General features: G+C 43.1%; 3 protein-coding genes across 7 annotated transcripts in view; 2 read left to right on the top strand and 1 right to left on the bottom strand.

Annotated features, from left to right (window-relative positions):
* LOC106752287 overlaps positions 1 to 4425 on the top strand; it is a 4969-nt gene extending 544 nt beyond the window's left edge. Inside the window, exons 2-5 of one of the 2 annotated variants that reach the window (XM_014633866.1) lie at positions 209 to 431; positions 1694 to 1924; positions 2034 to 2423; positions 3154 to 4425. In XM_014633866.1, the coding sequence (XP_014489352.1) occupies positions 1697 to 1924; positions 2034 to 2423; positions 3154 to 3741 (1206 nt within the window). In that variant the 5' untranslated portion in view covers positions 209 to 431; positions 1694 to 1696 and the 3' untranslated portion in view covers positions 3742 to 4425. The remainder of the gene's footprint in view (positions 1 to 208; positions 432 to 1693; positions 1925 to 2033; positions 2424 to 3153) is intronic. The other variant, XM_014633867.1, reaches the window with a different exon arrangement.
* A 360-nt stretch (positions 4426 to 4785) lies between these two features.
* On the top strand, positions 4786 to 9369 carry LOC106752268 (coiled-coil domain-containing protein 37-like). Its single transcript, XM_014633838.1, has 7 exons — positions 4786 to 4898; positions 5045 to 5244; positions 5387 to 5628; positions 6264 to 6627; positions 7283 to 7512; positions 7658 to 7981; positions 9060 to 9369. Exons 1-7 carry the CDS (start codon positions 4786 to 4788, stop codon positions 9357 to 9359), a joined length of 1773 nt encoding a protein of 590 aa, XP_014489324.1. The 3' UTR covers positions 9360 to 9369.
* A 55-nt stretch (positions 9370 to 9424) lies between these two features.
* Positions 9425 to 17847, bottom strand: part of LOC106752289 (ADP-ribosylation factor-like protein 4C) — a 9514-nt gene continuing 1091 nt past the window's right edge. The window contains exons 2-6 of one of the 4 annotated variants that reach the window (XM_014633869.1): positions 16348 to 16471; positions 15245 to 15358; positions 13449 to 13929; positions 12814 to 13029; positions 9425 to 12154 (exon numbers count right to left, since the gene is read on the bottom strand). In XM_014633869.1, the coding sequence (XP_014489355.1) occupies positions 11958 to 12154; positions 12814 to 13029; positions 13449 to 13662 (627 nt within the window). In that variant the 5' untranslated portion in view covers positions 13663 to 13929; positions 15245 to 15358; positions 16348 to 16471 and the 3' untranslated portion in view covers positions 9425 to 11957. The other 3 variants (XM_014633870.1, XM_014633868.1, XM_014633873.1) reach the window with 3 other exon arrangements.

Below are 17847 nucleotides of genomic sequence, written 5' to 3'. Positions count from 1 at the left end.
ACACACACACACACACACACACACACACACACACACACACACACACCTTACCGGGCCGTGTGTTGGAGCTTGCTGGAAAAGCTCGCTTGCGTTATGCTCATTTCCGTTGATTACGATCCAGTACAATAGCCCGTCCTACATTCTGCAAAGCGCCAGCGTGAGGCTTGTCTTACCTTTTACCTCATATCTCTCCTTCGCCGCGCGGTAGGTGCACGCAACGCTTGTAAAGAGAAAAGAATAGCTCGTATCGTCGCGGTGCGTGTCTGAGCGCGGGTGGCGGCGACCACTTTCATTGTTCTTCGATCTGCCTCGGAGCAAAGGTGCGAGTGTGATCTCGCGCACCTCACCACGAGCACCGATTTGACGTACCCGTCGTCGTCGTCATCGAAAGACGAGGACAACGCGATTCAACCACTCCGCGCGAACCAAGTGTAAGTGAACATTATTAATTGCAAGTAACGAATTTCGCAAACTTCGATCCACCTTGATAATGCGATATAGATTAATTTTTCAATATATATTCGCAGAGAGAAAGAAGTACGCGTGATATTAAGGAAGAGAAAACTCAAATTACGCGAAGTGTTCCACGATGCCTTCAACGAGGCTCGATCTCGGCGACACGATATTTCGCGAAAGCGTGAATTTGACAAATCGTCGACGTGAAAGAAGGGAAGGCGCCGGGCGAAGATTCGTTCGACCATTGCGCAAATATCTATCGAGCGCGGCCAAAATGATTAACGGAGCGCGAGAACGCGTCGGCGGGATAAACGACGGGGCCGGGATTTCCCCATTAGCATACAAAAGCGAATAATGCAATTTCACCACGGCGAATCTCGCGCGATTTGACTCGTGCGAGTTTGTAAATACCTGGCCGGCGGACGCGACGCGCAGGATTCGCGCGCATCATCGGGACTGGAGGAGTCGTCGGTTGAGATTGAAGATGATAAAATAAAAAGAAGATGAAAAAACGTAAAATCTCGCCGTATCTATGCGTCGGATCTCTCGGCGGGCTCTTTTCGGCAGCGCGATCCAGCCGTACGACCGTAAACTTCATCGATCGGAACGGATTTATTCAATCGGACCGATAATATTCCCACCTTAATTGAGCCCCGAGTCGAAAGAGAGTCTGAGAGGTGTCTTTCCTCTTTCCGCGAAATTGCATCGCGCTAATAACGACGTTATTAGTCTTATATAGATTTGTATCGCTTCGCCGTGGCACTCATTAACGTTAATGAGCAGCCGAAAAGAAATTCTACTCACTTCCTAGTTTCACACAGTCGACGATCGGCGCTGACACAACGGGCGGAATGGAGACGCTTTCATGCTCTGTTTCAGCCGCCTGAATTCACCGAGTTTCTACAGGATATGCCCTGGGAGATATTTTAATGGCAGGACATAGGCGTAATCCGACTGTCGCGTCACTCCCAGGTGCAAAGTTTCATTTGCGTGCTGTTAATTAAAATTATCACCTCGTTAGACGACCGACATTAACGCGCGCGCTGGCCGCCGTTGCGCGGCTCCTTCCCATTTCCTTCTTCCCCTTCTTCTATCATTTTTGCGTCATTAACAATCGTTCGTATACTAAAAACTAGAAATCTCCCCCTACGATTTCACGCTCCTCACCGTTGACTGTTGAACTCAGCGAGAATATTCCTCCGCCCGGACGAATTAAGCCGTCACTCTCGTAACACAGGTGATGCAGTTCAGACAGCCAGCGTTTTGGTCGTTGATCCTCCTGCCGATCGCTTATGCCGGCATCAGCAATTGGGATGCGTGCAGCGGCAGGCTGGAGCATGCTCTGGACGCCCTCCACAGGGACTCGACCAGGAGGAACAAGCTGGACGAAGAGGAGACCGGGTTGTCGTATCAGCGTGAGCTGCGCTCCGCTCCCTTGGAGATGTCCGTCTCCCGTATGGCCGTGAAGGTGAACATCCCACCCGCCACCCTTGAACCACCACTACCCGACCTGTCGTTTAAACGGACGAAATACGAATAATGCGGATGACGTAGGTGACTTGGGTGACTTTTCGCAGCTGCCTGAGAACACGAAGGAGCAGATGGCCGGGCATTGGGCGCGAGTGGAACGATGCGTGTTTGAGCCGAGCCGCAACTCCCTGAGGACGCGCGTCGTCTTCAACGACCTGTCGGTGTCCGGAATGGTGTCCTTGATGCCGAGGGACCATCGCGCCCCCCCGATCCCCGTCGAGTCCTGCAGAATGATGCTGCGGCTGAGACGCGCCGGGATAGACTTCCTCACCAGTCCGATCGCGCGCGGACGCGGCCAGATGCGCATACGCACGGAGTCGAGCTTCCTGGAGCCGAGGTTCGCCTCGATATACGCGTACGGCTGCCATCCGGCGCGTCTCGACAAGCAGATCAAGCGGCAGGACAAGTGGCCTCCCTATCATTCGGCTAATCACAAAGTGAGCTGATGTTTTTGTCTTCTAATTATATATATACGAAGGCGGTCCGATAAGTACTTAGCCTACAAAAGAAAAACGAAGATTTTGGAAAAGTGGCGATCTATTTCTCAACATTATCTCCTTTTAACTCGATACACTTGACCCAGCGATGCTCCAACTTCTTCTGAAAAATACGTTTTCTCGAAGTCTGCAAAGGCCTCCGTGGCGGCGATGACCTCCTCATTCGACTCAAATTTCTGCCCGGCGAGTGACTTTTTCAAGTTTGGAAACAAAAAAAAGTCACACGGGGCCAAATCTGGAGAATACGGTGGATGGGGCAGCAGTTCGTAGTCCAATTCGATCAATTTGGCCGAATGAGGAGGTCATCGCCGCCACGGAGGCCTATTGTGCAGACTTCGAGAAAACGTATTTTTCAGATGGGTTAAAGAAGTTGGAGCATCGCTGGGTCAAGTGTATCGAGCTAAAAGGAGACTATGTTGAGAAATAAATCGCCACTTTTCCAAAATTTTCGTTTTTCTTTTGTAGGCTAAGTACTTATCGGACTGCCCTCGTATATATAAAAACCCCAACAAACATCAAATTGCAGTTACATAACTATTAGTTATAATTTCCTATTCAACAATGTATGTAACATTGTTACATAACACTTGTGCTTCGTGACTTGGAAAGCAAAAAGGAGATGACAGCGTACGCACGCCTTTCACCTTCTACATTTCTTCAAACACCGCAGGTAACACCGACGCCGGCACTGGCCGTGAGCGACAAGTACGACGCGGCGGAACCGAGGCAGCTGGTGGGCATTACCGAGGAGGTGGACGTTGTCGTGCCCGACGAGAGCCGACATCCACATTACTCGCGCACTCCTAAAACGAGCAACGGTGTATGGAGGAAGAATTCCTGGATCACCAAGTCACCGTTACGCCGGAGACGTTCGACGACGACTACGACAATTCGACGAGTCGCGCGCTCCCTTGTCAACGAAGAGAAAGCGCCGGCCGGGAGGAAGAAACAACCGGCGAACCTGGTCGAGATACTCAATTTGACCGACAGCCTGCGAAACGAAGACCAGCCGGCGCGTAACGTGTCGCGCGAAGTGAGGGAGCTCGTATTGGACGATCATCTCGACAATTTATTCTCCGTCGACACGGAGGGCCCGAACAGAAGCTGGCAGTCGAAGGAGCACATCACGCGCGAAATGGAAGATGTGTTTTTGCAAGGTGCCAGCCAAGCGTTAACCAAGTACATCGAGCGCCAGTTACATCCGGCGATAAAGGAGACGCTGATGCTGTCTATGGGTTACACCATCAGCTACGGATAGGGGGAGGGTGAGGATTCGGCTGCTCTCCGAGGCGAGATTGCAACTACGCATACTTCGACGCAGGAGCGATCGGTCGAAAAGACGAAGGCTCGTTTCGTTCGCTCGCTGTCTGGAAGAGACCCTGACCTTTCGCGCGTCCGCGTGAAGCAAACGTCACTTTACATCTTTTTCTCTCTTTCTCTGCTACGCTACGCTTACCGATATTACAGTTTATTCATCAGGAAAATGCGTCAAGTTTCTCATATTAATTTAAATTCTCCCTCGCCTCCGCTTGTTTCACGATGAATTGCCAGTCGGCCTTCCTCTCCACACTTGAGGGGGATTGTATTCCAAGAACGCGCAAATAATATTTTCCCTCTTTTTCCCTCTTTTCTCTCTCTTTTCCTCTCTGTCTCTCGTTCCCCCATTTTCCAATTCTATCTCGACTATTATTGCTTAAGCTCTCGTTCAGTTGCGTACAAAGCTTGAGAGTGTAAAAGCGCCCGCTTAACTCGTTTGTAATTACACGTACTTTGAAGATAGTGCTTACGTAGGACATGTTACCGAAATACCCGATGTATTCTAATTGTGCAATCAAAAATATATGTGTACAAATATAAATAATTTATATTATTTAATCATGTTTATTTTTGTGTAATACACACATATCTAGGAAATGATGCGTATCCCTCTGTCGACGGAATTAACACGGTGTCACAAGATTGATGCCAAAGACACAGCTGTGTCTGAAAAAAAGTGCGATTGCATTGGTGCATTGTTCAAACCGTAAAAACATCCATTGATTTCTCTCGTTGCTCTCAAAAAGTATATGATCAGAGTATTGAGTTCAATAAAAAACGGATATATTTGGTGAGAAAGAAGTTCATTGCATCCTAAGTGGGACACTCGGTATATTGGAAGCCGCATATACAAAACTCGCGTTGAATATAGTACGATATGAGAGGGAGAGGCAGGGCGCATGTCAAACAAACCAGGTCGTACCGCAAGTCTCTTGCAATTATTACGAGTTCGCATTAATGTTTGCCATCATCGATTGATGAGAGAATGACGCATTTTTCTCAAAAACGCAGAATCGATGAAAAGATTCGTCAGTCACAAGGCGCCAGCACTGGATCGGCCTTTAACAATGACACTCTTCATCGTAAGAATTTTCCAAGGTTAATCGTAAGATTGAAATATTTCGTCTTTTTAGCCACGCGACTTTACACTTGTTCTAAGATAAAATGAATGTACTTTTTAAAATGCATCTTCAAAGAGAGAAAATGATATGAATTATATAACATATTTTGATAAAACACTGTAGAACTCGCCAAAACCGCGAAGGTTTGGCCGGAGGGAGAAACTTGACAAAGAAACAGTCACCCTTTAACTTTCCTTCCTGCTCACAAACCTTGGCTTATCTTCAGTGGTGGGAAGTACGGAAGAAAAGAACGATTAGCGGACGCAATAAAGTATCTCAGAAAAGTTGGCCAGGTGTTGAAACCGCACAAAAACCGCATGTAAGTTAAGTTCAGTTAACTAAATCATTCATTAAAAGAAAATGAAAGAAAGACGAGAAAGGGAATATAACGTGCTTTCCCATATGATGAAATCAGTTGAGTAACGTTTCTCAGAAAAGATTGTGTGCAGATAGTTGCTGATGTAGAATCAGAGATGACAAAGGAACGCATAGATCCGCACAAGGTGATTGCTATGACGGACGTACATCCGGAATATTTTACGGAATTATCTGGCAGACCTGTGAAAGAAAAGTTTTCATTGGAACAATATATATTAGACATTCGAGAGGTGTTGAGGACAAGACTGCTCATTGGCCGAGAGAGGGACGATTGTATTCGCATTGATCAGCAGTTCGAGCAGGAGTCGAATCGATTACAAAAGATCCAGGTATAAGTTGCTTCATTCGTAATGGAGAAACGGATTTCTCTTTCAAAGAACTCTGGCAAGATTGATGATGCTATTTTCGGCAAGAATGTACATCTTACAATCAAGGCTGAATGATAATACTCTGTTAAAAGCTAAGTCAAAAAATTAATAATTTTTAACAGTTAATTTTCAAGGAATTAACTTTTTAATTTGTAAACTAGTTGATTTAAAATATCTTAATTTTAACTTATAAAGTTTTTTTATATAAGTTAACATCATTCATCAACGTTAAAATCATTGCGGGGCTGCTTGTAATATAGAATAAAAAAGTCAAAAATAACATCAGCAGAAATTTTTTTTTCTCACGTCTTTTTGTGCGCTAGTGTTCTTCTGGAAACCTGAGCATAAAACGGTCGAATTTCCTTACAATAGATTACCTCACCATTATTTCACATAAATTTGATCTACAATTAAGAAGTTAATTATGCCAAAACACACGTATATAGTTTTGCATGATTAATTTATATTCTCCAAAGTCGGTTCGAAAGCTGACTTTTTCCCTTTTAATGTTCACACTTGTCAGAAGTTTTCTCACGTGAGTAACCAATAAGAATTTGATTCCGATACAAGTATCTTCTTTTTTTCTCCGGAAACAGAACCGCCATCAGCGATATGTGAACAGCTTCGAAGAGTTTTTATCGAAGGATCACAAGAAAAGTATGAACATACTGGAGAGAGCGGAACTTGAAGCGAAGCAAACTGCCCAGATCTCTGTACGTAGAAACGAACTGGCGAAGCAATATGGCCAGATCAGACTGGACATTTACTTCTGGGAGGAAAATTGGAGGATGGTGAAGATGTGTCAACTGTTTCTCTACCGGCTGTCGCCCATCGCCTGGAGGATCAAGCACGACTGGCTGCACCGGCTTGAAACGGGCAGTCTCATCTCTGTTAACGCCGGAGACTTGTTCGGTAGATACGGAACACCGGACGACGACGCCTCATTGGAAGACTTGATAGGTGACTCGAGACAAGACGTTTAGTCCGGGTCTAGGGACAGGTGTAGTGAGCCTTTAGTCCTTTGCACCTGAGCACTAAATTACAACGTAATTTCTAGCAAAAAGTGCCTCCGGTGCACATTAGATGTCCGCAATTCCCAAGATTTAAGTGTCGTTAGAACTCTTGGCAGTGTGGAGAAACGTCTTTTCTCAGAAATTATGTTATATTTGATTGCCGAGGAATTGGAAGAGGCCGATAAGAATCGGCGTTGATAATTATTTGCAAAATTAAAGAAATTATTTTACTCGCAAAGCCGATAATCTAATGTCCAAGTTTCAGTGAATCTAAAATATTAGGTATAAATGTTGCTATTGAAGAGAATCGGAATTTATAACCGATATTTGTACGTTAAAAAAGACCGAAGGCCAAAATCTTGCTACACCTATTGTAGACCCGGACTTAGCGTCAAACGTCAAGACATATATGGGAAAATTTTTTCTGACTTAACCGAAGAAGAAGAAGGAAGTTCTCTTGCTTGAGGGGCGGTCGTCTTCTTCTCGATTGTACTACGATTTCCGATCGCGCGTTCTTCCATCGAGTATTCCTGGACATCTCGATATTGTCCCGAAGAATGATTCAATTGACAAAGGATATGACGCAACTGTCTCGCTGTTAGAGCTATTCGAGCAAGACATTGCCGAAGCCGGTCCCGCCGAGCTCTACTTCGAGGACCCTTTCGAACTCATCCAAGTTTTCCGAACGATGGAGACACAAAATTTAAACGCACTCATACACCTGGAATCGCTCGCCGGCCCGATGGCGGATGTGACCACGACTATCGCCGTGACCGAGGCGCGCATCAAACAGGAAGTCGGCGAGATCTCGTCGACGATCGACGACTTGAAAGTACGAAGCTGAAGGAATTTTTCTTACACGCTGCTGAGCGCGCAAGAGATGTTTCCATTCTCCTTCTACCTTTTCATTCACTTCCTCCCCGTTTTCCCGCTCTCGAGCATTAACGCTCACACAAGCAATAATGTCGTATCGACAGGGTCGCATCGCTGAGGCGGAGAACAGAGCGGCGAGTCTCGAGAAATACGCCGATCAGCTTCTCCGAGGGGTGTTTCGGGATCTCGTTTGTTCCGAAGAGGTGCTCCACCTTCGTGTTTTCGTCGAGGACGCGTATGAAACTTGCGTGGGCCCGAATGACGCGAATCTCGACAGTTTCTCGATGATGAAGTGGGTCGAGAGGACTCACGAGGAACTGAATCTCCAACTGGACAATCTGCCACGTCGAATCGTCCGCGCTTGCGAGAAGGAAGGCTTCAGGCAAGAGATGAAAGCCACGAAAGAAGCGGAGGATGCGGCGAGGAAGGTAAAAATTTCTTCAGGAAATACTCTTTGGTCGATATTCATAATCAGATCTCAAGGTCGTCTCAAGTTCATCTTCAGACGCTCCGTAACCAATGAGCCGTATTGCATCTAAAGATGAACTTAAGATCTGAGGCATGAGAGCGATTTAGCAGTTGAAAATAGTGAAAAAATGAGTTTCGTTCTTGAAAAAGTAAGAAAATACTGAATCAGTCTCGAGAAAGTAATTAAAATGCAAGCCCTTTTCAAGTAATTTGTATGTTAAAAAATTGATTAAAGATTGATTAAAAGATTGTTTTTCTATTTTACAAGTTCTTTATGTTTTTCAAGTACGTTTAATAAAATAAAAAAAAAACAATACTTCAGTCCAGTTAAACTACATCGCAATATATTTCCAGGATGTTGAAATATCCCAGATCTTTTGGTCAAACAATAACAAATTCTTAAAATAAACAAAAATATAATATAAATATTTAAATTATGTGTTTTTCCATTGAAAACACACTAATTAGTCAACCTCTTAATATTTAAAGAATAATATTCAATAATATCCAATTTAAAGAAAACCCAGTCAGGTGTGTTCATAACAGTCATTGTTTGTTTTTCTGACGAACTTGATAGAAAAAGTTTAAAAATAAAATCGCAGTTCTTCATTTTACGAACATCGTGTTGAAGTCACTGTTACTTCTTAATTTCTTTGTATTTTTTTTTTTTGAAAAGCTAGAGTTACCGAATACGTGATTTCTTGTGATTGATTTTTTTTTTTAAACAATTTAAATCGTGTAAAAAAGTGGATTTTTTCAAGTAAGAAAAAATGAAGTATTTTTTAATAAATGAGAAAAAGTGAGTCGCTCCCATGCTTGCGATCTCAAACATAACATTCGTCTATAAATATCTCCTTTTATATCAGTTTTTACGGTAAGAAGCTTCGTAAGCGCTGTAACTTATGGCGACGATCGCACAGTCGCCTATTTCGGGTCGCAATTATTTCCATATTATTATTACGGATTATAAATATTTTCCTATCATGATATATCATAATGTTGTTCCTTCTGTTCTATATCACAATATTTGTCGGCCAGTTCGAGCTGATGCACCAACTGTTGAGCATGTTGAAGCGCATTATGCAACCACCCAAAGCGAAGAAACGGCCGTTAATCCGACGCTCGGCGCCCATCGTGACCAAAGCGAAACTGTCTTTACCTCCGGCGGAGCCGACGGTACAAGAAATGCGACATCTCGCTTTCTTTACCGATTTCTGCAAATGTGACAATTCCCAAACGCATCGTTCCAAATTACCGTACGATTTCGACCCTACGTTCCAAAGCAAGGCTCTGGATGGCCGAGTCGAACCAACGACGTTGGTGGACAACGATAACTAGATAAAAGATCGAATGGATAATACGAGGGCGGGTCGAGCGGAAAGAGGCGAATGAACGTGTCACAGTTGAAAATCGTAACGGAATCAGCGGATTTATTTGAAAATTCCTGCGTGTATATCCGAAAGGATCATATCAGTCTAACGCGCCTACGCGTCATCGATTACTTAGACTATCACTATTAATAGTATGTATACATAAATAGACGATCTAACGATCGATCGAAGCACAAGATAAAATATCCAAAGATAATAAAACACAACAAGGGGCAAGTATAGTATACAATAGAATTTGGAACGACAGTTGATATAAAAACAACAACCATGCTTGACAGCGATTTCGTTGGCTACAAAGCGCCGTTTCAACTCCTTCGAGAAGGTCGCGGTATACGCGCTCCACCTTCGAGTAGCTTTACACATACACATGTACGCGTACATACGCACACGCACCACACGCACCATACATTCACACATATCGCGCACACACACATACACACACCACACACGAGCAACACTTCTTTTATAGAATATTCTGCTAGAAATACGGCGATTATTTGTCGAGAACCGCGATATTTTGTCGACACTAAACAATCATCGGTGAATAGCAGGGACAACGATGAGAGAAGGTTTTCTTTCCTAAAAATATGTAGTAGCGACGGATTTGGAAGAGCAAGGCAAATTCGATTAATCGCAAAAACACTGATTTTACCTACGAATATTACTGAATTAATTGTACTAGAGGAACAAAATGAAATTCACAAAATTGCAATCGTGTCGAGTCTTATACTATATCGAATCTACCTCTCCTCCTCCTCCTCCTATTTTCCAAATCTCTTCTTATCTCTCTTCCTATGTAGCAACCTGTAAATATCTATATACTTTCATACGTAACGAGATTTACACGAAAATGTGAACTTTACAAAATGAGCGGTGATGAATCAAAGCAATCTCTCGCGCGTGTAAATAAAATATACCGTCGTGCCACACTCGTATCGCTTCTCGTGTGGAAAATATGACAGCAATTCACTGTTACAGCAATTATTGTAATTATAACGTTAGTAATGGCGGTAATATCTCGCCAATATCGGCAGGTAATTCTCATGACAATACATGTATATATATATATATTGTCATAGATTTTACAACGTTGACCCACTTCGTTGCTCGTGTTAATGTATCTTTACACCTTAAATTTGTCTCGGCGTGAAATTACAGCTCTCTCTCTCTCTCTCTCTCTCTCTCTTTCTCTCTCCGTTTATTTACAAATATTTAATTACATTTACACCACTTTCACATCGACTCCTTTCCGACGATAGAAAAATCCTCAGTCGACTAGCATCGTCACACGTTTTACAACGATTTTATGATTACTCTGATCATTACATTGTTGCATACAAAACAAGTCAAACTTAGCGTCAAACCAAGTTCAACACTTCCTTCCCCTTTCTAAATCATTCGCCGGGACGACAGACGATATGTTTTTTTTTTCAAATCTAAATTGTGCTCAATCACTGGTAAAATGGCGAATCAGCACGTTTTCATATGAGTTTATAAAAACGTTAAACTATTCAAAAATATCGTTCCCGACATTCAACCTCTCGTTCCTACGCGATAAATCGAACAAATATTAATACATGAAAATAAAATATCTCTCGATTAAAACGTTTCAATTAACGATCGATGTTTTAGTTTATTCAAGAAAATAATAGCCGATTTCAAAGCGCAAATTTAATAACTAACAATTTATGTTTCTAACAAATTTTAAATAAAAATCATCAAAATCCACACACTTTTGTTGAAACAAAATTATTAATATAATCACGAAAAAATTCTGGAGCTCTAGAAATAATTTTTTACAGGCATTTAGGTTCCCATTGCGAAATTTATTCTCTAATATATTTTTAAATCATCAAAAAAGAATAATATAGTAAATCATGTAGTAAATCAAATTGACATAAACAAGATAAATATTGTGTCAGTTTTAACACTATATCAATAAAAAAGAAGATAGTAAATATACTTACTTCATAAAAAGCAATTAAAAAAAAACACAATATAAGTCGAAATAGGCCGTTATTTTCTGAGCAATCCATCATTTAAATGCCAATAATCTCTCAACATTTTAAATAAAAACGTAAAAAGAATTTAGGCATGTCATATGCAACAACCTAATAGGAACAATAGTCGTTAAAATCCCTCCGTTTTTTTTCTCTCTGCTTATCTCTCTTTACACTCGCGCAACTTTACAATCCAACTATGTATTCTTATATGTACACACGCACAGGCACACGCATATATGTTTCCATGCACACATGCAAAAAAGATCAACGCGACCGTTAATAAATCGTTTCCAACGGCATCGGTTCGCCCGCCGGGCGAGCCAAAACCGAAAGAAGGTGATTGCGCGAGATGGTCGCATCACTTCGTGGTGATCACATCTTCGTGACCACCGTGATCGCTCCTCACGCGGTCACTGTGCCATCTCCTCCTCATAATCAGTGCGGGAAGGTAAAGAGGATGTTGTGGAGAGCGTCGCCGTAGGGGAAGCTGTCCGCGATCGACAATATCAGAAGACGCATGTGCAGTCTTCCGAAGCCCTGGCCTACCTGGCCCGCTTCCGATTCAGCTTGGCCAGCTTGCGCCGCTTCAGAATCAGCTGATATAGCGTGTCCAGGCCTTCGTGAAGTCCCTCGCCCGTAATAGCGCACGCTGGCTGTACGCGAATGCAGGCGCTACCTGGCATACCGGCAAGCTCCAACACTCCTAAGTACTTCTCCAACTCGCCGACCTCCTTCGCGCCTGCACGATAAGGAGGTTGTTAACGAAACCGGGTAGAAAATCCAAGGGCTAAAGTGACTTACAACAAGCACAATTATGCCTACTGTACTATTCCTTACATTGGAAATCTCCTGTATGCTATTTGTAAGGTCCAATAAACTACATTGAATAAGAAAAAAATGTAGAAATATTTATTTAGTGTGATCGGTGATTTCCATTGATTGCACGGAAGCCTAACAATCGAAACACTACGAGTGCAATATGTAAATGTAATTTGAGATACATATATCTTTTACCTAGTTTCATTGGTTCTCTTTGTTGACCGTATAAACGACTAGATAGGTGCAAATTAAATGCATTTTATACGTAACTTAATAAGATATGATAGTATTATAGCGCCGGTCACTAGTGACCACTTCAACGCGTTAAAGAAGCATTTATTAATTTTATCAAAGATGATGGGCCGATAAAAATCTTACGCAAATAAGAAAAGAAAATAAAAAATTGTACGTCAAGTTAAATTATCGGGTGTGGAACCAATACAGCGTGTCGTTCGACGAATCTTTGCAGAAGATCTCCATATCGAGATTCTGTATGAAACTTTCCCGCACGTCTTGCCGTCCTACATAACAACGGTCTCAATCTTGAAACGCTAACATTGTATCTTGCATAATACGTACCGGGTAAATCCTGTTTGTTGGCGAGTATCAGAATCGGTACGCCCGCGTTGTCCGGACTTCTCGCCGTTCTAGTGAGCTCCATTTTCGCCTCCTCGAGTCTCTCGGTGTCGCAAGAGTCCACGACGAATATGATGCCGTCGGTGCATCTTGTGTACGATTTCCACAACGGTCGCAGCTTCTCCTGCCCGCCGACGTCCCACACGAGGAAATTAACACCTACGTCAACCGAAAATACCGTGTGTCAAAAACCAGGATGTTGATGTAATCCGTGTCTGAATGGTGGCCCTGCTACTAAATAATATCAATAGGCGACCGGGGTTTCCAAAAGAATGAAACTGCGTATAAATGTACGATCTGACTAGATTTACCTTTACAATTTTTGCAATTTACCTTCGTCATATTTTCGTCCTTTACTTTTTGAATTTACCTTTATCTTATGTTTACCCTTTACCTTTGGGATTTACCTTCATTTTGTTTTTTTACTCTTTACTTTTGTAATCATTACCCTATTGATGTACCACCTGGTATTGGTGTGCCACCTTGTATTTATTATTGGCATACTATTAACTTTGAAAAACAAAGAAAAAGGAAAAACAAAAGCGAAAGTCCGGAGAGGAAATGATGCAGAAACGTACCTTTGGCCTTTCCGATGCCGCCGCGAATTCTCTCGCAGTTGAAGCCGATGGTCGGCACGGTGTTAAGGTACTGGTCAAACTTGAGTCTGTAAAGAGCGGTTGTTTTGCCGGCGCTGTCGAGGCCGAGCATAGCCACGTGGAGCGGAGTTCCTGTGGGAAGCGCTTCGAGCAGACCGCCGCCGGTCGTGCCGCTCCTGCCCATCCCAGCGCCCATCCCTCTTCTCTTCCTCCGACGCTTGTCCGCCCCTTTTTTCTTATCTTTTCCCTCTCGAGTCCCGCTACTCTTTTGTCTGTCGTCCTCTCGCGAACCTCTCTCTCTCTCTCTCTCTCTCTCTCTTTCTCTTTCTCTATTTTCTATTTTGTCCTGGCCCTACCTAGCATCTAGATACCTTCTTCGTCCCTTCCGTACGAAATCGCCCGCTCCAAATTCAGCCTTCGATGCCCATAAAAGGACTCGCCAAACTGTGCGCTAGCGCGTCGTCTGAAAAATAAACGCGTCCCGCGCCGGTTAGCGCGCGTCAACCGGTTTTCACGCGAGATACAGGTGCGACCTAAAATATCTTTTCTAATAAGTAGGACCCAACTCGGATTTGGATCGGGGACACTTGTCACTTCTGAACGAATCATGGCTCCGAATAATCTCTCTCTCTCTCTCTCTCTCTCTTTCTCGCGATTTCTCCCGGCCATTGCAATTTCAGCACTTGTTCCGGTCTACCGCTGAGTTTCGCGAAAAAGCACCGGAATAATTAGAATGCTCGCGAATTATTTACAACATATCCGATACGCGTCCGGGGATTCGGAAGAGCTCCGATACACAAAGCGAAATGTTTCACGTTAATCCCGCGTCGTGATCGTCGTGGGATTAAAAGAAAAAGAAATATCTCTCATTTCCAGGATATTTATTTTTCATATCGCATCGGTTATATTTCTCTCGATATTTGTCAAGGAATCTTTAGATTATACTTTTGGCGCGTATGAAAAGGAGGCATTTTTATCATTCGTTATCGCTAATGTGCTGTATTATATGTGAGCTTATCAGAGCCCAGATTAATTTGAATCATGCTCCAAATAGAAGATAATGGAAGAAAAAGGGCGGCGTTCCTGGCTCGCAAAGAAATACGTAATTTAGAAATCTCTTCCGAGACACGACCGGATCGTATCGATGCAAACTTTTATCCTCCCTACGTCCAACTTTCCGGCGTTTGATCGCTGTGGCCGAAGTAAGTAAAAGGTAATCTACCAGGCCGGCAATTCACCTCCCCCTCCCTTCTTCCCACCTACTCTCTCTTCCACTCCCTGCTGTCTCTTCCCACCCCCTCTTTCTCATTAACGCAGCTATCTGGCGCGCAAATCGAGCTCATTATTCACATCACCTAAGACCATAAGCAGATCTCTGAACAATGTATTAATCTCTAAAGGTCAAAGTACGAAGGCTGCGCCAAGGAAAGAGAGTCGGATTCTTCTGAATCTCGATTTACAAGGAAACTTCGGTAATCCGAGGATTCTCAGAGAAGAGACATTTTCCCGATGAAGGGACACGCGAAATGATCACAGAGATGTTAGTCCGGTCCCCCTCCCGGACCAAATTCGCCGACGAGTTCCACGTCCGCTCCGATCCGCTTGCTCTCTGATCCGTTTACAGGTTTTACAACGTCGCCGTGTCTTCCTCGCTATCTCCATCTTTCGCATCATCGAACTAACTTTCTCCGACGCTCCGTCTACGCTCCCTTCCCGTGCTTCTCTTTCGCATGCGCGCATTCTCCTAGCGGTCCAGCGATAGCAACAGTTATACGCACCTTGCATCGCTGGATATCGATGTTCTTCCTTCTTCCTTCGTAGCGCACCTTCGTGCACGTACCGATCTCGTCGCGAGGGACGTTGATAATAGGGTAGCATTCCTACTATCAGCCCTAAACAAAAACACAAGAGGCTTATGAAACTTCTCCCACACGACATTCCACTACAAATGTTTATAATATTGCATAAATTTGCGGGGAGTAATTGAATTATTTCGATTTCTATGGACGAAAATTCAGCAATTCTCAAGCGAGAGACCGAGAGAAGTAACGTCAGGCGATGAAAAGTACGATCGTCCGGGATTCTCGCAAAACTCGATCCGCCGCATTATAAATAGCACCGCGAACTTCCGACGAAATATAGTAATTCACGTCCGCAACACACACGACAGGTTCTCGAGATAACGATCTCGCGGTAACGATACGCGCGAGTAACTTCGAACCCGTACGCACAAGTGCAAAAGTAGGTAAATCAAATTGAATCACCGCGGAGCGAGAGAGGAAGGATCGTCCGCATCCGGAGAAATCTGGTGTTGTAGGTCAACACCGTCGTAGGTGTTACGGTGGACCGAAATTTAACGAGGAAAGAATAACTATCGTCTACTAGCGCGGATCAAACTCAAGGATCGAAAGGGAGGATCACGCTTCGTGTGCGCCTCACAAATATTCATGTTGAAACTCTCCGACATTTTTTTATCCATTGAACATATCACGGGACGTTTCCCGAGGTTTCGACGACACAGAGTGTCCCCAATAAATCGAAACGATACCTCCGAAATCGCGTGTATCGATCTATCGAAGGTGCGACGGGCGCGCATGAACAATGCCCGGCGAAATAAAACGTTGTCCCATCCGAGGCCGGCGGAAAAGGACGAGACGCGAATGGGACGCGCATGGAGTAGCGGCTGCTCGGCATCCCATCGTTTGCAGTGACTTCGGGGATACCTGAATCGGGATCACCGATGCGGATCGGTGTTGGTGGCCGCCTCGATGGTGCATTATCGACTCGCAAAGAGGCGCGTGCGCGCCGCGGCCGCGTCCCGCTCTTCTCCGCGCTCTCGTCGTATCCGCGTTTACACATTATTTTATTTCATTTGCCTTACTTCTCTGTACTGTAATGCATTCACTTTGGGGCGTATATCGTTTTACGCTCCATGGTCATCCGGTTCAACGATCCAGCCTTTGCAAAAGATGCGATCAACTCCGAGTGACATCATCGAACCGCGACTGTCGAAAAAAAAAAACATTGTTCTCGCGACGAAAACGTTGTTTTTTCTAACAAATCGCACCGGTAATCTTTGCGGAAAATCGTCGCAACATAAAATTTTAATGCGCAGCACGGCAACGTACGGATTGGAGGAAGGAGTATATGCAGCGGCTCTTATTTATAGTGACTCTCCTATATACGCTTCTACGTTTCAAACATATGGCATTCGCTGCTCTGTAAATATTCCACGTCTAATATGTGGATAAGGGAGGAAAGAATCCCTCCGTGCAGCGATTGTACGCATACTAATAATATTTTTAATGTCAGTTGCCAGGTTTCCGGATGGATGGGGAGTTTTTCTAATAATCTGTTTGCCGATTTATAATACAGGAAGCATTGAATGAGATAAATCATATCGTCCCGATATTAAATTTTATACATCCACATTTCATATCACATTTAAATTCATATCCCAGGAGATAAATGCATCTGTGTGTGCGTATATGTGTACATACATATATACATAAATGTTCGCGCGCGCGTACACACATACATTTGCATTTATACATTTATATATTGTAAAACTTTTAGAATTGGAAAATAAATCGTTGCTTGAAACCGATGGAAACAGTTATTTTTCTGCGAAATAGAAAATACAAAGACGTCCCATCGATGTTTCGAAATTATACATCAAGAAATAATCTTCATTGTCGATGGTATCTCATGTCTCCTCGGCTTGATATTTCACACGCGATCTTTCCCGCATGCACGCCGCTGACTATGGGAAATTAATTATTTCCACATGAGAGAGAACTTTGCGGCCTACAAATTTTTCTTCTCTTTTTTATAAAAAAAAAGCCGATACTAAAATGGACGACTTATGAAAGCTTCGTAAATCATGTGAAGCAAATTAATGTTGCGTAAACATGAGTAAATACCGTAAATTGTGAACAATTAAACTGTAATTATTGAATAAAAACTCGCACCTATAACGCATCGATACGGGTAAATGATAAATTTCGTTATTTTCTTTATAATATCGCTGTACAAAATAAAAAAGATTGTGTTATCCTGTTATCTCTGAGAGAAGTTGACAAATAGGATCAATTCTCTGATATCAAAGTAAATTCTCTGATAACAAAGTAAATTTTTTCGTATTTACGAATAACTACTAAATTATTAAAAACTTTCACAACAAAATAAATAAATATGTCTTTGTAATACATGATATTTCATCTTTGAACAATATCGTAATAATTACAATTCAGCAATCATATAGAATGTCTTGTCTATTAAACATATATTATTAAAACATCAAAAGCAACATCTGTTAATTGGGACAACAGATAATTCATCCTATCTTATAACTTATAATATTATCTGACTCTGATCACAC

Source organism: Dinoponera quadriceps, unplaced genomic scaffold, assembly GCF_001313825.1.
Source record: "Dinoponera quadriceps isolate SergipeBrazil2010 unplaced genomic scaffold, ASM131382v1 scaffold248, whole genome shotgun sequence".
NCBI lineage: Eukaryota > Metazoa > Arthropoda > Insecta > Hymenoptera > Formicidae > Dinoponera > Dinoponera quadriceps.
This window is presented reverse-complemented; position numbering and strand designations above follow the sequence as displayed.

Excerpts from the sequence above, each read along its gene's own strand:
- LOC106752268 (XM_014633838.1), top strand. The coding sequence starts at position 4,786 with ATGACGCATTTTTCTCAAAAACGCAGAATCGATGAAAAGATTCGTCAG. Across the intron at positions 7,513-7,657 it reads CGACGATCGACGACTTGAAA|GGTCGCATCGCTGAGGCGGA; the intron begins GTACGAAGCTGA and ends TCGTATCGACAG. Across the intron at positions 7,982-9,059 it reads CGGAGGATGCGGCGAGGAAG|TTCGAGCTGATGCACCAACT; the intron begins GTAAAAATTTCT and ends TTTGTCGGCCAG.